Source organism: Lytechinus variegatus, chromosome 7 (genome assembly GCF_018143015.1).
Source record: "Lytechinus variegatus isolate NC3 chromosome 7, Lvar_3.0, whole genome shotgun sequence".
Taxonomy (NCBI): Eukaryota; Metazoa; Echinodermata; class Echinoidea; order Temnopleuroida; family Toxopneustidae; genus Lytechinus; species Lytechinus variegatus.
Window position 1 is genome coordinate 15269799 of NC_054746.1, and position 18553 is coordinate 15288351.

The 18553-nt window shown below is 36.5% G+C and overlaps 2 protein-coding genes across 3 annotated transcripts in view; both read right to left on the reverse strand.

The window, feature by feature from the left end:
- LOC121418060 lies at positions 1–1621 on the reverse strand. Its single transcript, XM_041611765.1, has 3 exons — positions 1574–1621; positions 229–1097; positions 1–192 (listed from the first exon to the last, which is right to left on the reverse strand). Exons 1-3 carry the CDS (start codon positions 1619–1621, stop codon positions 57–59), a joined length of 1053 nt encoding a protein of 350 aa, XP_041467699.1. The 3' UTR covers positions 1–56.
- The window catches only part of LOC121418535 (monocarboxylate transporter 3-like), a 27470-nt gene continuing 10048 nt past the window's right edge, over positions 1132–18553 (reverse strand). The window contains exons 2-4 of one of the 2 annotated variants that reach the window (XM_041612457.1): positions 4969–5118; positions 3661–4716; positions 1132–1982 (exon numbers count right to left, since the gene is read on the reverse strand). In XM_041612457.1, the coding sequence (XP_041468391.1) occupies positions 1852–1982; positions 3661–4716; positions 4969–5118 (1337 nt within the window). In that variant the 3' untranslated portion in view covers positions 1132–1851. The remainder of the gene's footprint in view (positions 1983–3660; positions 4717–4968; positions 5119–18553) is intronic. The other variant, XM_041612458.1, reaches the window with a different exon arrangement.

Consider the following 18553-nt stretch of genomic DNA (forward strand, 5'->3'; position numbering starts at 1 on the left):
AGTTGTCTCACGATGTAGCAAACGTAGTAGGAAAGCGACGTTTCGTCTGCAAGCTGCTAGACTTCGTCAGGCAATGAGCAAAGACGCTGCTGCGCACGGGTTATATAGCGTCGGGAGCTATTGTCTGGCTCCACTCGGGCGTGAGCCGCGCTGTGATTGGCCGGAGCCGCTGGCCAATCAGGGTCCGCGCTGGTGCTTGGTGCCCGCTCGGGCGTGCACCGCGCGCTGTGATTGGCCGATGCAGCCGGCCAATCAGCGTCCGCGCTGGTGTCAGGCACCCGCTGGTGCGGGCGCCGCGCGCTGTGAACTGTGGATGCAGTATGCCGTCGGATGGTAGGTAACCATTCATCAGGGATCTCAATGCCGCTGTCCCTGTTGATATTGCTCGGATGCAAACGGATCTGGATCGCTTCCTTAATGCGCCGCGTATACCAATGCTTATCATTAGCGATGCAGCTGACCTCATCCCAGTTAGGTAGATGATCGGAGTCCCAAGCATGTTCTGCAACAGCAGAGCTATCGGTGCGCCTAAGCCGAACATCACGGCGATGTTCCTTCATGCGTTCCCCCACAGGTCTACCAGTCTCACCGATGTAGACTTTGTCGCAGGTCGAGCAAGGGATCTTATAAACAACCCCATCGCGTCTGTCGGGGATCGGGCGGTCTTTCGGACGGACCAGCTGGCTGCGGATGCTATCGGACTTAAATATAACTCGGATGCCATGCCTCTCCAAGCGCCGGCGGAGAAGATGCGCGATACCATCAACAAACGGGATTACTATAGCGGATTTAAATTGCGCAAGCTGTTCGGACGGGGCGCTCTTCTTCTTAGCGACGCGGTTAACGAAAGAGCGCGGGTAACCGTTAGAAATAAGAGCCGAGGTGATGTGTTGCTTCTCTGTAGCTGTGCAATGGGGCTTAGTAACGATGCGTGAAGCTCTGTCGTAAAGACATTTCACTACCCCGCGCTTAACGGACTTCGGGTGATGCGAATCATAGGCAATGTACTGATCGGTGTGTGTGGGCTTCCTGTATACGGTGGTGTACAGTCGGCCGCTGGTGTCACGGTGCACCAAAGTGTCTAGAAAGGCAATGCGCTCGAGAAGATAACAAAAGAAGAAAAGAAGAAGAGAAACATAAATGATAATGATAATAAAAAGAAGACGAAGAAATTATATACCGTTCTTAAAAAATATCAACAACTTACAACATGAAATTTCTATCGGTAAATTGGAACAAAGCGGTGCATACATGGTAATAGTAAATGTGAACATGAAAAAGTAAAATGTCAAAGTAAATACATGTTTCTATAATGGACAATTGAGCTCAAGAAAATGAATACAAGTCATGATTCATCAATGATAAAAGCTAAACACATAAAAATGACTGGAAAACTTATGATAACTAAACATGCACTGAAAATGATTATAAAGCATTAAAAACTTGGTTAATACTGAAGCTTGCCGTATGCTCACTCAAGCGGAAATATGTTCCGACAGTTGTATCGTCTGGTGGATCTATCCCTGATGACCGTCTGGTGGATCTCCCCTTGACGATCGTCTGGTAAATCTACCCCTGACGATCGTCTGGTGAATCTACCCCTGAAGATCGTCTGGTACATCTACGCCTGACGATTGTCCAAGGATGTTTGCAAAGTTAACCATGAAATAGTAGCGGTTTAATAATTTAGTTATGAGGTAATGTGCAATATTGTCTTTACATGGTATTTCAATGTCACAACATCAGCACAAATGCACAATTATTTTAAGCAGGTGACATTTCCAGCCGGCTTTCCTCTTCTTTTTGTATTTCCCAGTATACACCTTTGTGTAGTTTCTGTGGGGTTTTCGTTTAGTTCGCCGTGGTTTCCTTCAACTTCTCGGCAATTATTGATGGAATTATGAGACATAATTCAAGGATTTCTACCCCTGCGATGAACATATATGAAGCGTTGAAAGATCCCCTCACATCTGCGACATATCCTGCACAAATCAATCAAGAATTCAATATTAAATTTCGAAAGTTTCCAGGAGCTCGTTTAATAACGACCTAGCAACTTTGAACCATGGACATGATGGAAGCCCTGTTTTGCTGATCCCTGTTACCTAGTTTACACACACCTGATAAGTTTTTTACACGGCGACCCAGAATGAATTCAAGAACATAGTACAGTTGAGGCTAAAAGTTTACATACACCCATGGAATTCAGTAATTTTTTTTTCGCTTTCCAAACAGGTAAAAAAAGATTGAGAAATATAAATACTACCATGACAAATTTAGCATCAAATGACAGAACGTATTAAGCTCTTACACATGATTGGGATGCCGTTGGGATTAACGTATATTTCAGGTGGAATTTTCTTTAAAGAAAAAAAGTAATATTCGTGCCAAATGTATTCTATTGTTTATCATGATTATTTTCATACATCATTTCATGGAAATATATAAATATAAAATCTATTATTTGTATTGAATTTTCTATAAAAAGGTTAATATGAAATGTTTTTGTTGAGAAGTACGGTAACTAGCACAAATATGAAATATTTTTATATGAAGATAATTTGGTGACAAAAATTACACCTAAATATTTTTCATCTTTTGATGGCAAAACAGTGTGTTGAAGGGGCATGACATACTCATTTTGTTTGATATCAAATTCATCATGATAGCAAAATCCTTTATAAGATACAGTAAATTTTATGTTATTTGGTAAGTGTCAACTTTACTTTTAATTTCCTGGTTGTATGTAAACTTCTGGCATCAAGTGTATATGTATTGAAAATGACCGTCAAATGACAATGAACAACTGGGAAGTCTTTGTCGAAAATTGTTGAAACGAAACAGCAGTTACGTCATAAGTCTTCGAGCTGACGAAAACTTTGAAATATGTCACTCGTCCAGAGTCCAAGGCGAAGCTGCTGTTTTGATTCCCCATCTTTCGACAAAGAATTCTTGGTTCCCCTTTGTCATGAAGGGTATTTGAAAATACATTCGCTATGTTCTTGAAAGCGTTCTGCGTCGCAGTGCGAAACTCCCTAATGGCACAGTCACTGTAAAGGGGAGTCTCTATAGGAAACGGGTCCCTATAAGCTACATCTTTATCGAATAGAATAAAGCAAAGGCTCAGTGCAAGATCTTTTTTTAAATCTGAGAACACGTCTCACAAAGAGTTGGGATTATTTGAATTTTAGACCAAAATGAAGACAGTCACAACTATCCTAGTAAGTTCAACCTGTGTGATTCACTAGATATCCATCATTATGCTACTGATGACAAAAAAAAACCTTCGATGGAAGGTTCCGTTAATTGTCTTCATTGCATCGTTGCCGTTTCAAACCTCACTTAAGCTTCTCGGCTGTTCTAAACAAAATCTGAATCGTCAAACTAGTGATGATAATTTTGATGCCGAATATTGTTACGAACATTAATTATTATTATAATTCTGATCACCAAATGCTATTATCGATACATTATATATATCGATGATATTACAATTATTCGTATAACGATTATCAATGGTAGGTCTGTTATCATTTTCAATATGATCATGACAATTATTACAAGAGCAATATGCCCTCTGATGATTTTCGCTGTTGGTGAAAATGATATTATTAAGATGTAACATTGTTTAAAAAAATACTGGGACTTGATTGGTCTTACCACATAACAAGGATCCGAGGAAGAGCCCTATTCCACAAACAATCTCATAAGAAGCCAGAATCACCGGAAATTGTGACCGAGGAGCTCTGTCCTTACATATGACCAACGACAAAAGGTTTCGTTGGGAAATCGTGAATGCCGAGATGAATGTAGTCACAATCATGAAAGCAAATCTTGGAGCGAAGATATTCCACAAAAGTGATAAGATGTTGAGCAAGGTAAAGAAAAGAAACGAGGATTGGCCAGATAAAAACTTAGATTTCTCAAGGAATCCGCCTAAAATTCGTGCTACGAATATTCCAGCCCCCGCAGAATAAGGAAGGCACAATACCTGGGATATAGGAATATCAAGAGCAATCGCACATGGGATGAGATATGCAAACCAACTAGCGTCTGCCATAAGCAATACAAGTGTGACCAGCATAAGGAGAGTCATCCAGCGATCTTGATTGTATATGGAGTCTGTGAAGATTCTATTAAAATTAGAACAATCAATCAAACGTTTTCGCTTATATCCCTTTTCTAACATATTGTGCATGTTAGACAAGCCAGTGATTGTTTTACCAGTAGCTGATCTTTCAGGTGTTACCTCTTGGATATCACTTATTTTTGCGTTTTCATTTTCTGATCCGATTTCATTATTTGCCGGTTTTATTTCAGCGTAAATACCGCCAACCTGTGATTTACCTCCTTCATTGTGTGTTTCTTCCTTCATACTTGGTCTGGAGATAAGTGCTTCTTCTTCGGACCTATCAAATTGGTCCTCAATTTCTTCATCGTCAGTGTAGAAGGACCCAAAATCGTTCTGTACGACGCCCTCTACGTCGAAATCAACCATCAAGACGAAAGGTATAAGGTGCGCCACGATACCTCCAATTATCATCAGGGACCCTCTCCAGCCATAAATCCTCATCAAGTAGTCTGCGATCGGGGGAACTAGAGCCACTCCGATGGCGTAACCTGATTTACCAATTCCGTAGAAGACTGCAAAGGCCTCTCCAGACTGATCGCTCAGAATGATTACCAATGAAATTGACAGGATGCTGGAACCAAGACCTGCGCAGAGAGAAGAAGGGTGTTTCATCATTATTTATAATTATCATCATTATTATAATTGTGATGATCATCATCATCTTCATTAGTCAGTGTCATTACTGATATCTAGACTGCTTTTTCTATCATAGTTACAAAAGTATTTCACTATGGAGCAAAATCAACAACATGACATTAACCGATTGCTTACTGGAATCGGATTGCCCCTGTATGGATATGGAGAATGAAGTATGGTCAATAGGTTAATTAACATACCAGAAACTGATAAGCAGACAGCCAATTCTATACCATTGGTTACAATGGATACCAGAAGGAGTCCTCCTGTTGCAAATATTGCACCTGTCACCAGAAGACATCGCCGGAACACGCCATGGGTTCTTCGATAGATGTACGCAATTACTGGACCTGTAGAAATCGAATATATATATACAAACAATTGAAAATTAGAGAATAATAGATGCGTTACTTCACTCAAGGTCCCTCAGATGCTGTCATTCTGAATCAAAGGTTGAAAAATGCCTCCGCCGGGAATCGAACCCGAATTCCTTGCTCTGAATGCCAGTGCCTAAACCAATAGACCGCGGGCCAGCATTTAGTCGAGAAAGAGTTGCCAAAGCTATTGTACATACGAAGAGCTCACTTGCAAAAAGGGTAAGGTCCATTTTTCATCAAATTTGATTTTTTTTTGTCTCAATGTATAGATTTTTAGTAGCTCTATAAGATGATACCAAAGAAAAGTTGCAATTCCCATTAAAAAGTGAACTAAAATGGCAAAGAAAAATCACCTTTTTTCAAAAGGGGTTAGGTCCATTTCAATTTGGTTGCAAGGATTTAGGTCCACGCAGATTTTTTTTGGGGAAAATAATGTTTTAAGAATAGGAAGACAGGTAGATTTTTTTTAATTCCCGATTTTATGTTCTCGTGGAAAGGTATCATGAAAATCTAGTTTTGCATAAGAATATTGCAATATGGCAGAAAAACAAAATAATTATTTTCTAGGAGTGGATCTATCACCTTTCGCAACTGAACTCTTCTGAAGAGAACATTTGTAAAAAGGGGTTTTATTTTATTATATATTTTATTGCTTTCTGTCTCAAAACCTCTAAATTTTTAGTCGCTCTGATGATACCAAATAAATTTGAAATTCACATGAAAACGTGAATAGAAGTGGCAAAGAAAAATCTTTTTTTTTTTAAATCAAGAGAGATTGGATTCATTTCTGTTTGCTTGCAAAAGGGGTTAGGTCCACAACGGTAATTTGATATATATATATATAGTATCATACTGGATCGCCACTCTACGCAACCTCGCCCCAAACATGCCAAACGGAATCAATGTTGATAATTAGAACCAATGACCCATTACATGCCCTCACACACACACACACACACACACATTCACTTCACTTTACCTCATACCTGCACACCTAGTCGACACACTCTCCCAGACCCTGGAATAATAGGTAACCACTTCAGTATTTAATATATCTGATCTTGTGTAATATATACATATATGCATAATATGTTTGGCAATTATTGAACCCTGTACATACCTTTTCGACTCATTTCTTTGTTTAATTTCACCCGCCCCAAACAGGCCACCGTATATAGTTTTATAGCTTTGTCTCTTTACCCTAATACAGATATATATAGTATCATGAAAGAGGGCGCTATTTCCACTCTTTCTTGAAAGTTACGACTTCATGAAGCTCTGGAAAAATCTCTCTACATCGACAAAATCAAAGGATTATCTGGAATATAAATTACTTGGATTTGAACAATATAGACAAAGGCAGCAGGGATCTGTTGTTTGGACGAAAATTGGACTGGATTCTGTCAGATTTTGGATATAGTTTATGATACGTCTTTGCATTTTTGAAAATGGCGGCTTATAACACGGAAGCCAATGGCAGGCAATCATACGCAGCGGCAACAGGGATCAAAGACAAACACATCATTACTGGTAAGCCAGTTTTCTTTAAACATCGGGATGTACCCCATGTTATGGAAAAGGACTTGGAAAGTCAAGAAGTATACAAGGCCCTACTAAAATCTGTGCCTACATCTCATATCATGGGCATACAGAAAGTTGGTGGGTTATGGAGGCTATACATTACACATCAGGACTATAGAATTGCACTGATAGCAAGTGGTTTGAACATTCGTAATGCATGCATAGCAGTATATGATTCTAACCCATTTCTAGCGGGTGGATATGAGAACCTTCTTAGACTAACTGTGAAAGACATTCCTTTGTCTGTAGACAACTCAGTGATTGTAGATGAACTTGAGAAACGAAAATACAAGGTGTCGGGCAAGGTTACGTTCCCAAAGTTGAGGGTAGATGGCCAACTAACAAACTGCCTAACGGGCGACAGAGTCATCTATATAGAAAAACCAGCACAACCTGTTCCGAGAATCTTGTCTTTCGGAAATTTTCGTGGAAAGGTCTTTCATGCAAACCAAGTCATCAAAGATCAAATCATATGTTCAAACTGCCTTAATAAGGGACATCATCGTTCAACATGCACAAACCAGATTGTATGTCGGATGTGCAAGAGGGAAGGGCACTTACAACGAGATTGTCCGAACCCCGGATTAACAAGCGAAGAAGGCCGAGAGGAGCCGATCGGTAAGCAGGGAACCTTAGATACTCGGGAGCGAAGTCAGAACGACAAAAGGGAGCCGATGCGAACCGTCGTCAAGACAACCAGCCACATAGCTGACAACCAGGCTGGAGTTGAGCTGCCGAAACGGACCGCTACCAAGACAACGAGACGAACAGCTGACAACCAAGAGGCTACCGAATTACAGACCCTTTCACAAGATGAAACGTCGGGCAACACACAGTCAAAGATTACCCAATTCATTCGTAGCGAGCGTCTTAAACAAGCAGACCGGGATCGAGGTCACACGGAAACCAGCGCTGACGAATCGAGTGATGGTGATAGTCTAGAAATCGAGACGGATGATTGTCCAGAATCGGAAGTATCGATAGAGTCACCCGAGTTGCCGAAGACCAGATCTCAACTCGCAGCGAAGTAACCAGCTAAGAAAAGAAAACTAAAGGAGAAGAAATCAAAGAAAAAGTGAGGAAAAATCTTATTGGTGTCTCACCGTAATTTTCTTACATCATGTCAACGTGTCATCTTTTAAGCGTTAATGTGAGAGGATTGCGCAATAAAACCAAGCGCAACATCTTCTTCAAATGGTGTCAAAACCAAAAAGCTGACCTCATTTTAGCCCAAGAAACGTATTGGTCGACGGAGATCGAACCAGTGATTAATAGTGAATGGAAAGGCAAAGTTTTTTATTCGCATGGAAGCAATCGTGCAAGAGGTGTCGCAGTTATAGCAAAGGAAAATATAAAAATCAACATTACTAGAGACAGTAGCTGTGTAGATAACACTGGAAGACTATTAGTGATAAGATTCACGAAGAACTCTGTTAATTATTGTCTGATTAATTTGTACGCCCCAACGGAGAAAAAGAACAAAGATTCATTTTTTAGGAAACTACGAAAAACAATAGATCATATCCAAAAAGAAGACAAAGATTGTTATCTAATTATTGGAGGCGACTGGAATTCTGTATTAGACCCAGTTAAAGATACAAAAGGGTCAAGAAGTTTTTACTATAAAACTCCACACAATCTTAAAATTTTGCTGAAAAATAAAGGGTTCGTAGATGTCTGGAGAAAATTTAACAAAGATGTAAAACAATTCACTTGGAGAAATATGAACATGGATATTGCATCCAGATTAGACTATTGGATAATAAGTAAGGACATGTTGGGGAAAGTTGTCTCTACAGACATTAGACCCGTCGTTAAGGGAGATCATAATGCAATTTCTTTGAAATTAAGATTGAGTGATATAATTAAAGGTCCAGGATATTGGAAACTAAATACTTCCTACCTTAGTGACAATAACTTTAAGACGGGAATTAGAAATGTTATATCAAAATGTCTCAGTGATAATGAAAATACCTCTATGATGAAACTAGAGATTCTGAAGATTAAATGTAGAGAATTTGCTCAGAAATTTAGCAAACGTAAAAGGAAAACAAAACGTGAAAAAGAACTTTTGGAAATTGAGTTAGCCAAATATGAATGTGATTTAGACAATAGAAATAATGATATATCAAAAGAAAAATACCTTCAAGTTAAAGAAAAGTTAGAGAAGTTATACATTAATGAGTGTAAAGGGGCCGCAGTAAGGTCACGGATCAGATGGACGGAAGAAGGGAAAAAAACACAAACTATTTTTTATCCCTTGAGAAAAAAAATGGGGAAAATAAGCTTATTACTCAACTAAGAGTGAATGGGAAGAGACATGTAGTTACTAAGCAACAACATGTCTTAAGAGAAGTTAAACTGTATTATGAAGATCTGTATAAGAGAAATCATATTAATCTAGATCATATGAATGAATATGTGTTCTCACAAGATTCAGATTCAGATTCAGATTCAGATTTTATTTCCAACAGAAATAGCAAATATACAAATCATTTTCATACATTTTAACAAATATTTACAATACATTAATGATAATAACATATAAAAAAAATACAAAATATTTTATAGAAAAAATTATAATACTTTGGAAAGAAAAGTATCTGTGGAAATGGGGGATTCACTCAAAAGCATCGCTTGTATAATGTGAACCCCCCTAAAGGAAGAGAATAGAGGAGAGAGAGAGAGAGAGACGCAATGGTTGCTATTTGCCTACGAAGATTTACAGAATAGATGAAAAAGAACAGGATAACTCACAGAACAAGACAAAACGAAGAAATAATAAAAATAAAAAAGAAAAAACAAAACAGGACGACAAAAGTAGAATAAACGTAAAATAGAATCAGGACAAATTACGACCGAAAAGAGAGGATAAAACAAAATGATAAAGACAAAAACATAACTTGAAGTCTGAGAGGAGATGATAACAAGCGGGAATTAGTAATGAAGACCTCGGTAGGATTGAAGTAAGAAGTTTTTCAGTTTTCTTTTAAAAGAATGTATGGAAGGGCTGTTTTTTATGTTAATGTCGAGGGAGTTCCAAAATCTAGGACCATCGAACATAAATGTACTCTTAGCCAATAAAGTTCTAAAACGGGGTAAATGAAATTCGTTAGATTGCCTAGTAGGGTAATTATGAAAAGACCGATTAAGAGGAAACATAGAATCAAATACACGTGGAAGTGTGTTTTTGTCAAATTTAAACATAAATTGTCCTAAATGAAATAAGTATAGGTCGCTTATCTTCAGCAATTTGCTATCAAAAAATAGTGGGTCAGTGTGTGAACGAAAAGCTGAATTATGAATAACACGAAGGGACTTCTTTTGCAGTAATAACAGTCTATCTAAAATGGTTTGGTGGGTGCTGCCCCAGGCAAGTATCCCATAATTCAAGTAAGGCAAGATCAGGGAAGAATATAGCATTAAAAGTGATGACGACGAAAAATGATATTTTAGTTTATTGATAATGCCAATATTTCGCGAAATAATCTTACATATACAATCTATGTGGTATTTCCAGGAAAGCTTATTATCAACGGTAACACCGAGAAATTTAATGAATGTGACACTTTCTAAATTAGTGTCATCTAAAACAATGTCCATGGGAAGTGTATCAATGGAATTGCTAAATAGCATATATTTAGTTTTAAGTAGATTAAGAGACAATTTGTTGGATCTTATCCATTGTGTGACTTTTAAAAGTTCATTATTAACAGTATTTACTAAGGTATATGGATTTTTATGGGAATAAAATATATTAGAATCGTCTGCAAAAAGAATGAACGAAAGGATATCAGATGATTTACAAAAGTCATTAATATAAATGATAAATAATAAAGGGCCTAACAGACTGCCTTGCGGGACTCCACAATTAATGTATTGCATGTTGGATGCATGACCATTCAAAGATACAAATTGACGTCTGTCGGACAAGTAGCTTCTGAACCACTCCAAGGCCTTCCCGCGCACACCATAATGAGAAAGTTTATGTAATAAGATATCATGGTTAATGGTGTCGAAGGCCTTGGAGAAGTCCAGAAAAATGCCGACTAAATGTGAGCAATTATCAAAAGCGTGGGCCACTTTATCAACGAAATTCAATAGTGCATGTTCTGTGTTGTGTTTTTCTCTAAATCCAAACTGAAAGTTAGAAAAAATATTGTGAGATTTAAAAAAATCAATTGTTTTGCTATAAACCACTTTTTCTAAAATTTTTGACAAGGATGATAATAAAGAAATTGGGCGATAATTACTGACACTTAACTTGTCACCCTTTTTGTACAATGGAATGACCTTGGCAATTTTCATGCGATCAGGGACTTGACCGGAGGTTAGAGAAAGGTTAAAAATATATGTCAAAGGATCGATAATTTCAGATATTATACCTTTTAAAATAAAGTTATTGACATCATCATAACCAGGACTTTTTTTATTATTCAAATTAGATACAACGTCAGTAATATCTTTTTTGACTACGGGAGTGAAAAATATTGAACTAGAATTAGGTGTACCTAGGTAATCATGGAAGTGTTTTGTTGAAGGGGGGATGTCTCGAGCTAGGTTAGTTCCTATAGATGAAAAATAGTCATTAAAAATATTAGCTATATTTTCAGGATCACCAATAATATCACCGTTAGACCTAATTTCAGTTATATCGGACTTGTTACTGGACAAATTCATGGCTTGTTTAAGAACTTTCCATGTGTTTTGAATGTCGTGTTTATACAGAATTATTTGATCAGTAAAATATCTTTTCTTTGCCAAACGTATTGTTTTAGTTAAAGTATTCTTATATGTGGTGTATTTAGTTTTTGCCTGAAGAGTACCTTTAAGTTTGGAATTATAATATAAACTGTTTTTTCTGTTGATTGAACGCAAAAGTGCTTTGGATATCCAAGGAAGTCTCGGTGATTTTTTGTAGTTAGTTTGTTTATCTTTTACTTTTGGAATATGCTTGTCTAATTCACTGTTAAAAATATTAAGAAAGTTATTGAAGCATGTGTTTACATCGTTATTGTTATAAATAGGCGACCAGTCAACAGATTCTAACGAAACACCCAATCTTGCAAGATTCTCGGGAGTAGGTCTCCGCCTTGATGGCTTGGAAGGATTAATACACGAATTTTTAAGGGGAAAATGTGACATAATGGGAAAATGATCTGTCAGATCGGATAGTATTATTTCAGAATCAGGAGACGGCATGATGTTACAAAATATGTTATCAATAAGGGTTGCAGAGCGATCTGCAATGCGAGTGGGTTTTGATATTAATGGCAAATATGAAGAAGTCAAAAATGTTTCAAGAAATTCATGGGCAGTATTGTTGCTGTCATGCTTCAATATATCGATATTAAAATCTCCTAATATAAAAACATCTTTGTTCACCAACAATGGATTTCTAACTAAGTTAGAAAGATAAAGTAAAAAATCATTGTGGTTGGAATTTGGTGGTCTATATATAACACCTACAATTATATTTTTGGAATTTAGGACATTGATTTCGATAAAAAGTGACTCTACATATTCATTCATAGTAGTGATTTCGTCATGAATTTTGTATTCATAATTGTGGGAAACATATAACGCAACACCACCGCCATGTCTATCTTTCCTGTTATTAAAAACGAAATCATATTGATCTAATGCAAATGGAATATTGGATTCATCAGTTAACCAAGTTTCTGTAAGTCCAATAATGGAAAACGAATGTCTAGATGAATTATTGTCTAAAAGCAGTTGGAACTCTTCGAAATGTTTATTTATGCTTCTTATGTTTAAATGTAATAAAGAAAAAATATCTTTGGAGAATTGTTTACTAGTGTTTTTGAATTGAAGTTCAGTGATGTATTCTGATGAAGGATTGCGAATTAAGTCATGATCAGTGTGAAAATCTAGAAGTTCTGATGATGCATTGATGTTGTTTGCTACAAAGTGGTTGTACGCCAAATTAGCCTGAGGGTTGCCATTTGAATTATGTGTATTCAAATTAATGGAGAGGTCATCATTACTCAAGGAATAAAACGGCATATCAGTTAAAGTATTCACGGAAGTACAGTTAGTGTCTCAACATTCACTACTACTTTCGGCATTGAGTTGGTAAAAGAAGAGTAATTAAAATAAAAGGTCCTGTGTGGGAACAAATAAGTAACAGAGATACATAGAAACACGAACACATAAAAACAAATAACGAATTCATAAAAGTTCGAGAGAGGGCAGCATTTAGCAGAAATCTTCGTAGGCAGAGCGGACAAACGCGTCAGAGAGCAAAGATGGTAAACATACATCATTGATAATTACTGGAGAGATGCCCAAAGAAAAAAATCAATATAAGAAATGCAAATGATGAAAAATAACGATAACCCCATACAGGTTGGCAAATAACAAGATTAAGCATATCACTATAAGCAAAATCCATATTGTGGACATGAAAAGAGGCGACAATAATTTTTGCCACGTACAATTGAAAATAGATAAAATTGTTGCTGTTGCTAATTTTGGTAAAGACATGCAAACAGGTAATTTTCTATGAAAAAAAAATATACACCAGAGCAATAAATACATAACAAAGGAGAGTACGCTATACCAGGCCAATCAATACCAATCAGCCAGTCTAAATTTTAAAATTCATGAAAACACAAGAGAAAATTGGCAATGAGCATTTTAAAAGCTTCCATGAAAGCAATGAAAAATACAAGAGCGTCGCTTAGCCAAAGACAAGCTATACTTAAACCGGTCAGGGTCGAACATTCACATTTGAATAAAGCAATCTCAATTGAGTCAAAATAGAGAATGCATTATTATGACATAATCGGGAAAAAGGCGTGTAACAAATGTACGATTAGAAACATGCATCAAAGTATTGAACAATGAATAACAAACAACAAAAAAAAACGGAGATAAAAAAAGTCGAGGAATACCCATACTAACCAGGGTCTGGTATTCACATATGAACAAGGTACTTTCATGCTTATTAGGAATGGCATTGTTGTTCTTTTTTGTAAATGAATGTGGTAAAAGCTTACAAACAAAATTATGCAACGATCGCTTGACCAGAACCAAGCATGCAATTTTCACTACCCATAACAATTGGGATCTGGAGTTCTGGCCAAATGCATGCTTAGAGAAAGTGATCATTGTTGCCATTTTATAAGTGTGAACAACAAAGGCATGCAAAACAAGGCAATGTATATCGATAAATAGGCGATGGTACATCAATAATGACATTTTATCAAAACACGCGCGGGAAATCGTTGAAAAGTCATTTCAAGAAAAAATACATTATAACATAAAGCACTGGATAACATTTTGAGGCGCTCATCCAAAACCGAGCGGAGCCCAAAACCAACCGATACTGCCTTTTACATTCAAACTTTAATTACCCCCAATTATAATGCACTGCTTAAGAATGTGGTTGTTATGAACAGGGTAAATGCATGCAAGCGAAACAATTCGTAAGTTGCAATTATATCCAAAGGGAGAATGCCTGAAAACACGCGGGAAATTGTGAAACACAAAAGCATTTCCCCAAAACATGCGATAAAGCGCGAGATTGATGAAAGGAACATTATATTCCTAAGGACATTGCTCGGCCTTGGTTGACTACCTGAATATAGTCACCAAAACCGAGCAATGCCCATACCAACTGGATTCAGGTGTACATAAACAATTACCTCCATACATTCGTTGAAACAGCCCAAAACATGCAATTAAAATATATTATCGCTCAACCAAACCGAGAAATGACCATACCAGTCAAGATTAGGACTGGTGTTCGCAATATAACATCCTTCAAAACATGTTTTAGAAGAAGCGGTAATTGTCACTTTGAATAAAAGACAATGTAGAGTCATTCGAATAGATCAATCTTATGTATAATTTGGCGATGGCGCTTAAAATACTTTAAACGCGCGGGAAATTGCTTAACAAAAAAAAAATCCGAAAGCATGCAATTAAAGCATTATAAAGCATCGTCCAACCAAAACCCAACGATTCCCAAACAGAGTCACGTTTTTAAAACTGAGCTATAATTATCTTTAATGGAGCCCTGAGAATGTCATCATTGTATTTGAGAAAATGAACAAGGTAATGGCATGCAGTCGAAAATACATTCCTATGTCTTGCAATTTAGTGTACATGGGTGTTTGTTTACTGGGTCGAAAATATACTATGAAAACATTGAGCATTTCCGACAAACGTATAACAAAGCATTAAACATGGTTTAGGTGCAACGCCCAACCAAAGCGACCTACGCTATTTCGCCCAGAAAAGACATTCACATTACTATATATACATACATGTTTTGTTTTTTTTAAAAGAGAAACCGAAAATTTGAATATGAACAGGGTAAAGGCATGCAAACATGTATAATTACCAATTCATCACATGCAGGAAAACGCATGGGGGCAACGCCCAACCAGAACTGAGCGAAACCCATACCATCCAAGGTTTAGCGTTCACATCTAAATTATGAATTGCCCCCCCCCCAAATCTCATCAAAGGAATGAGATAGTCGGATCACATAAAAAAATACAAACACTCAAATGTATGCATAATGAAGTACATAATAGATGGTATACTTTATTTCAACTTGGCATGTTTACACACGATAATATTGCATCAATTTATGTGATGTTGGATGTTTAAAGGTATGCAGTGCATGAGAAGTACAAAACAAAAAGGGGGGGTCACAGTGTATGTGATGAGATGGGCAATCAGGTTAAGAGATGCTTTAACAAGCGATGTCAATACGACCCAACTGTAGGGCATGCACATTTTTTTGAGCAAGAAAATTGCCCTATAAGGAAAATCAATTGTGCAGATGAAAAACCAGGCATATTCATGTCAATTGACATGCAAGTTATTTCTATTTAGAATAAAGGGAGGAACTATGAAAAGTAAAGCTGAATATCAACAGTACTAAACACATCCATTATTCTCTTGTTCATTTTTCATGGTTATTGAGAGACGAGTTTATTATTCAATCTTATATAAAGATTAAATTGAAGAGTGTTAAAGGGAAAGCATACCCCGAAGAAAACCCTGCTGCAAAAATAGCAGAAAAAACAATAAAAAAATACTGGCGAAGGTCTGAGGAAAATCCATTAAAGAGTAAGAAATTTATTAGAGTTCAAAACTCTGGATTTGTGACGTCATAAACGAGCAGCTGCCCCATGTGTTATGTAATATAAAATGTATGAATTTCAAATTTTGTATGATTCCTGATGACTTAATTTTGTTTTCTTTTCATGATCTGGTGTGAAACGATTTGTCTATTGATATACAAAAGTTACAGTGAAAACCATTTTCAATTTTTTGAGAAAATGACATTTCATTGATTTTTTACCATTCGCTATGTAGGAATGCTGCTCGCTCATGACGTCACAAACGAAATACTTGAAATTCTAATAACTTTTTAATTATTTGATGATTTTTTCCCAAACCCCCGGCAATACCCCTCACTATTCCCTCCGCCATCCCCACAACAAACCTTTTGTCAGGGCGAACCTCCCCTTTAAACCCAATTGTGAGGTTTAGTGCCCAGTGAAACATAATTTATAAAATAAGCATAAAAAACATGTAGACATAAACGCTATAAGTTTCAAATTTGCATACAGCAAGCAACATTATGAAATACTTTTTTGGGTTATCATTCATTACAATGAATTTGATAGTTATCAAATTTTCTTACCATCAGTCAGACAGACCAACTAACGTTGTCAGAGACAAACATGAAAATATGTGATTTTACATACATATCAAAATGACAGGTCGACTTATGGAAGGATGAATATTTTCAGTTTAACGGGTAAAAGAGCCTGTCAAATAAACATCGTACCGTGGTCGTGCCATAAATGCAAATTAACAACAACATTCAAGATGTGAAAAGGCTTAGTCAAGATGAAAGAAATAAATGTGAAGGCTTAATGAATATGGCAGAATGCAAAAAGGCTGTTTTCTCTATGAAGAGGAATAAGGCGCCAGTATGGACGGCCTGCCCATTGAATTTTATCAAGTTTTCTGGGAAGAAATAGGCGAGTTGTTAATTAATGCATTCAATGAATTTTTCAGTAATGGACAGATGTCGCCTTCACAACGAAAAGGTCTCATAACTTTGATCTATAAAAAAGGAAACAGTGACGATTTAAAGAACTGGAGACCAGTAACACTACTCCATTGTGACCATAAAATAATTCCAACAGTTCTAGCATTAAGATTACAAAAGATTTTAACAAGTATTATTATGGAAACACAAGTAGGGTATATTAAAGGACGATTAGGAGGTTTTAATGTAAGAATTGTTAAAGATATGATAGATTACATGCATGAAAAAAATGTTGAAGGTGCGGTCATGATGGTTGATTTCACCAAAGCATTTGATTGTATCGATATATCTTTTATAATGAAATGCTTAGACAAGTTGAATTTTGGCAATGAATTTCGCAATTGGATCTGTGTCCTTTACAATCAAATAGTAAGTTCAGTAATTGTAAATGGCAGGATAACAGAAGAGTTTCAAGTGCAAAGAGGAATAAGGCAAGGCTGTCCTCTTTCGGCACTTCTGTTTGTGATTGCAGCTGAATTCTTTGCAAACAAAATACGCAAAAATGATACTATAAGAGGTGTTTGTTTTGATGAAACCAATGGTCACTTTGAGTTAAAGGTATTACAGTATGCAGATGATACTACCTTTTTTGTTGGAGATGATAGCTCATTAGAAATTATTTTAACTGAATTGGAAGATTTCGGTAGTGTAGCCGGTCCTAAAATTAACAAAGAAAAAACTGCACTCTTATGGATAGGTAAGGAAAAGAATCGATGGGTAATACAAGACCTTGACCTGACATGGGCAGAAAACCCGGTAAAATATTTGGGCTTTTTTATCTCTAATAATGAGCAAATTGCTAACAGTGCAGATTGGGAAAATAAGTTAGAGAAAATGCAACGTCTTCTAGATAATTGGCGTAAAAGAAACTTGACATTATACGGTAGAGTGACGATTGTGAAATGCCTGGCACTCAGCCAAGTAGTCCATTTGCTTATGTTTAATTCTGTTCCATCAATAATTATTAAGAAACTAAATAGAATGTTTTTAAAATTTCTTTGGAACTCACGAATGGAAAAGGTTAGAAGATGTGATGTTATCAAAGATTACTCACAAGGTGGTTTGAAAATGGTTGATGTAGAAAAGAAAGTAGTCAGTTTCAGATTAAGGTGGTTAGGAAGGTTAACAAATGAGGTAAATTCTATGTGGAAAACACTTGGAAATTATTGGTTTGAGCGTTTTGGAACTCTTAATCTAATCTTGAATAGCGACCTTCGGGTTCATAACGTTATCCCATTGTTTGATAAGAAAATACCTCCATTTTATGTTGAAATAATTCGGGCTTGGAGTCTGATTGATAAAGAAATATTATTCAGAAAAGAACATAAGGTTGAAAATATTTTATGGTTCAATCATTATATTGTTTTTAATAAATCACCACTATTTTTCAAGGAATGGTACAATAGCGGAATAATATACTTGGAAGACATTTTGAATGTTGATGGAGGCTTTAAAGATGTATCCGAAATTTCATCAATGTTGAAATTTAAGAATAGTAAAAGATCTGTCATTTTTTTATTATTCAAAATTGAGGCAAGCTATACCAAAAATTTGGCTCTCAAAATCTTTTATTAAGAACCTACAAAAATCTGCGCATCTTGATATACCCAGACTAAAAATAGGCAACTCAGTAAAATGTCTGGACCATGTACCTTCAAGATACTTTTACAATTATATTATACGTCTTGAAGGGTCAAATTCACGTTGTTGTTTCTTTTGGGAAAA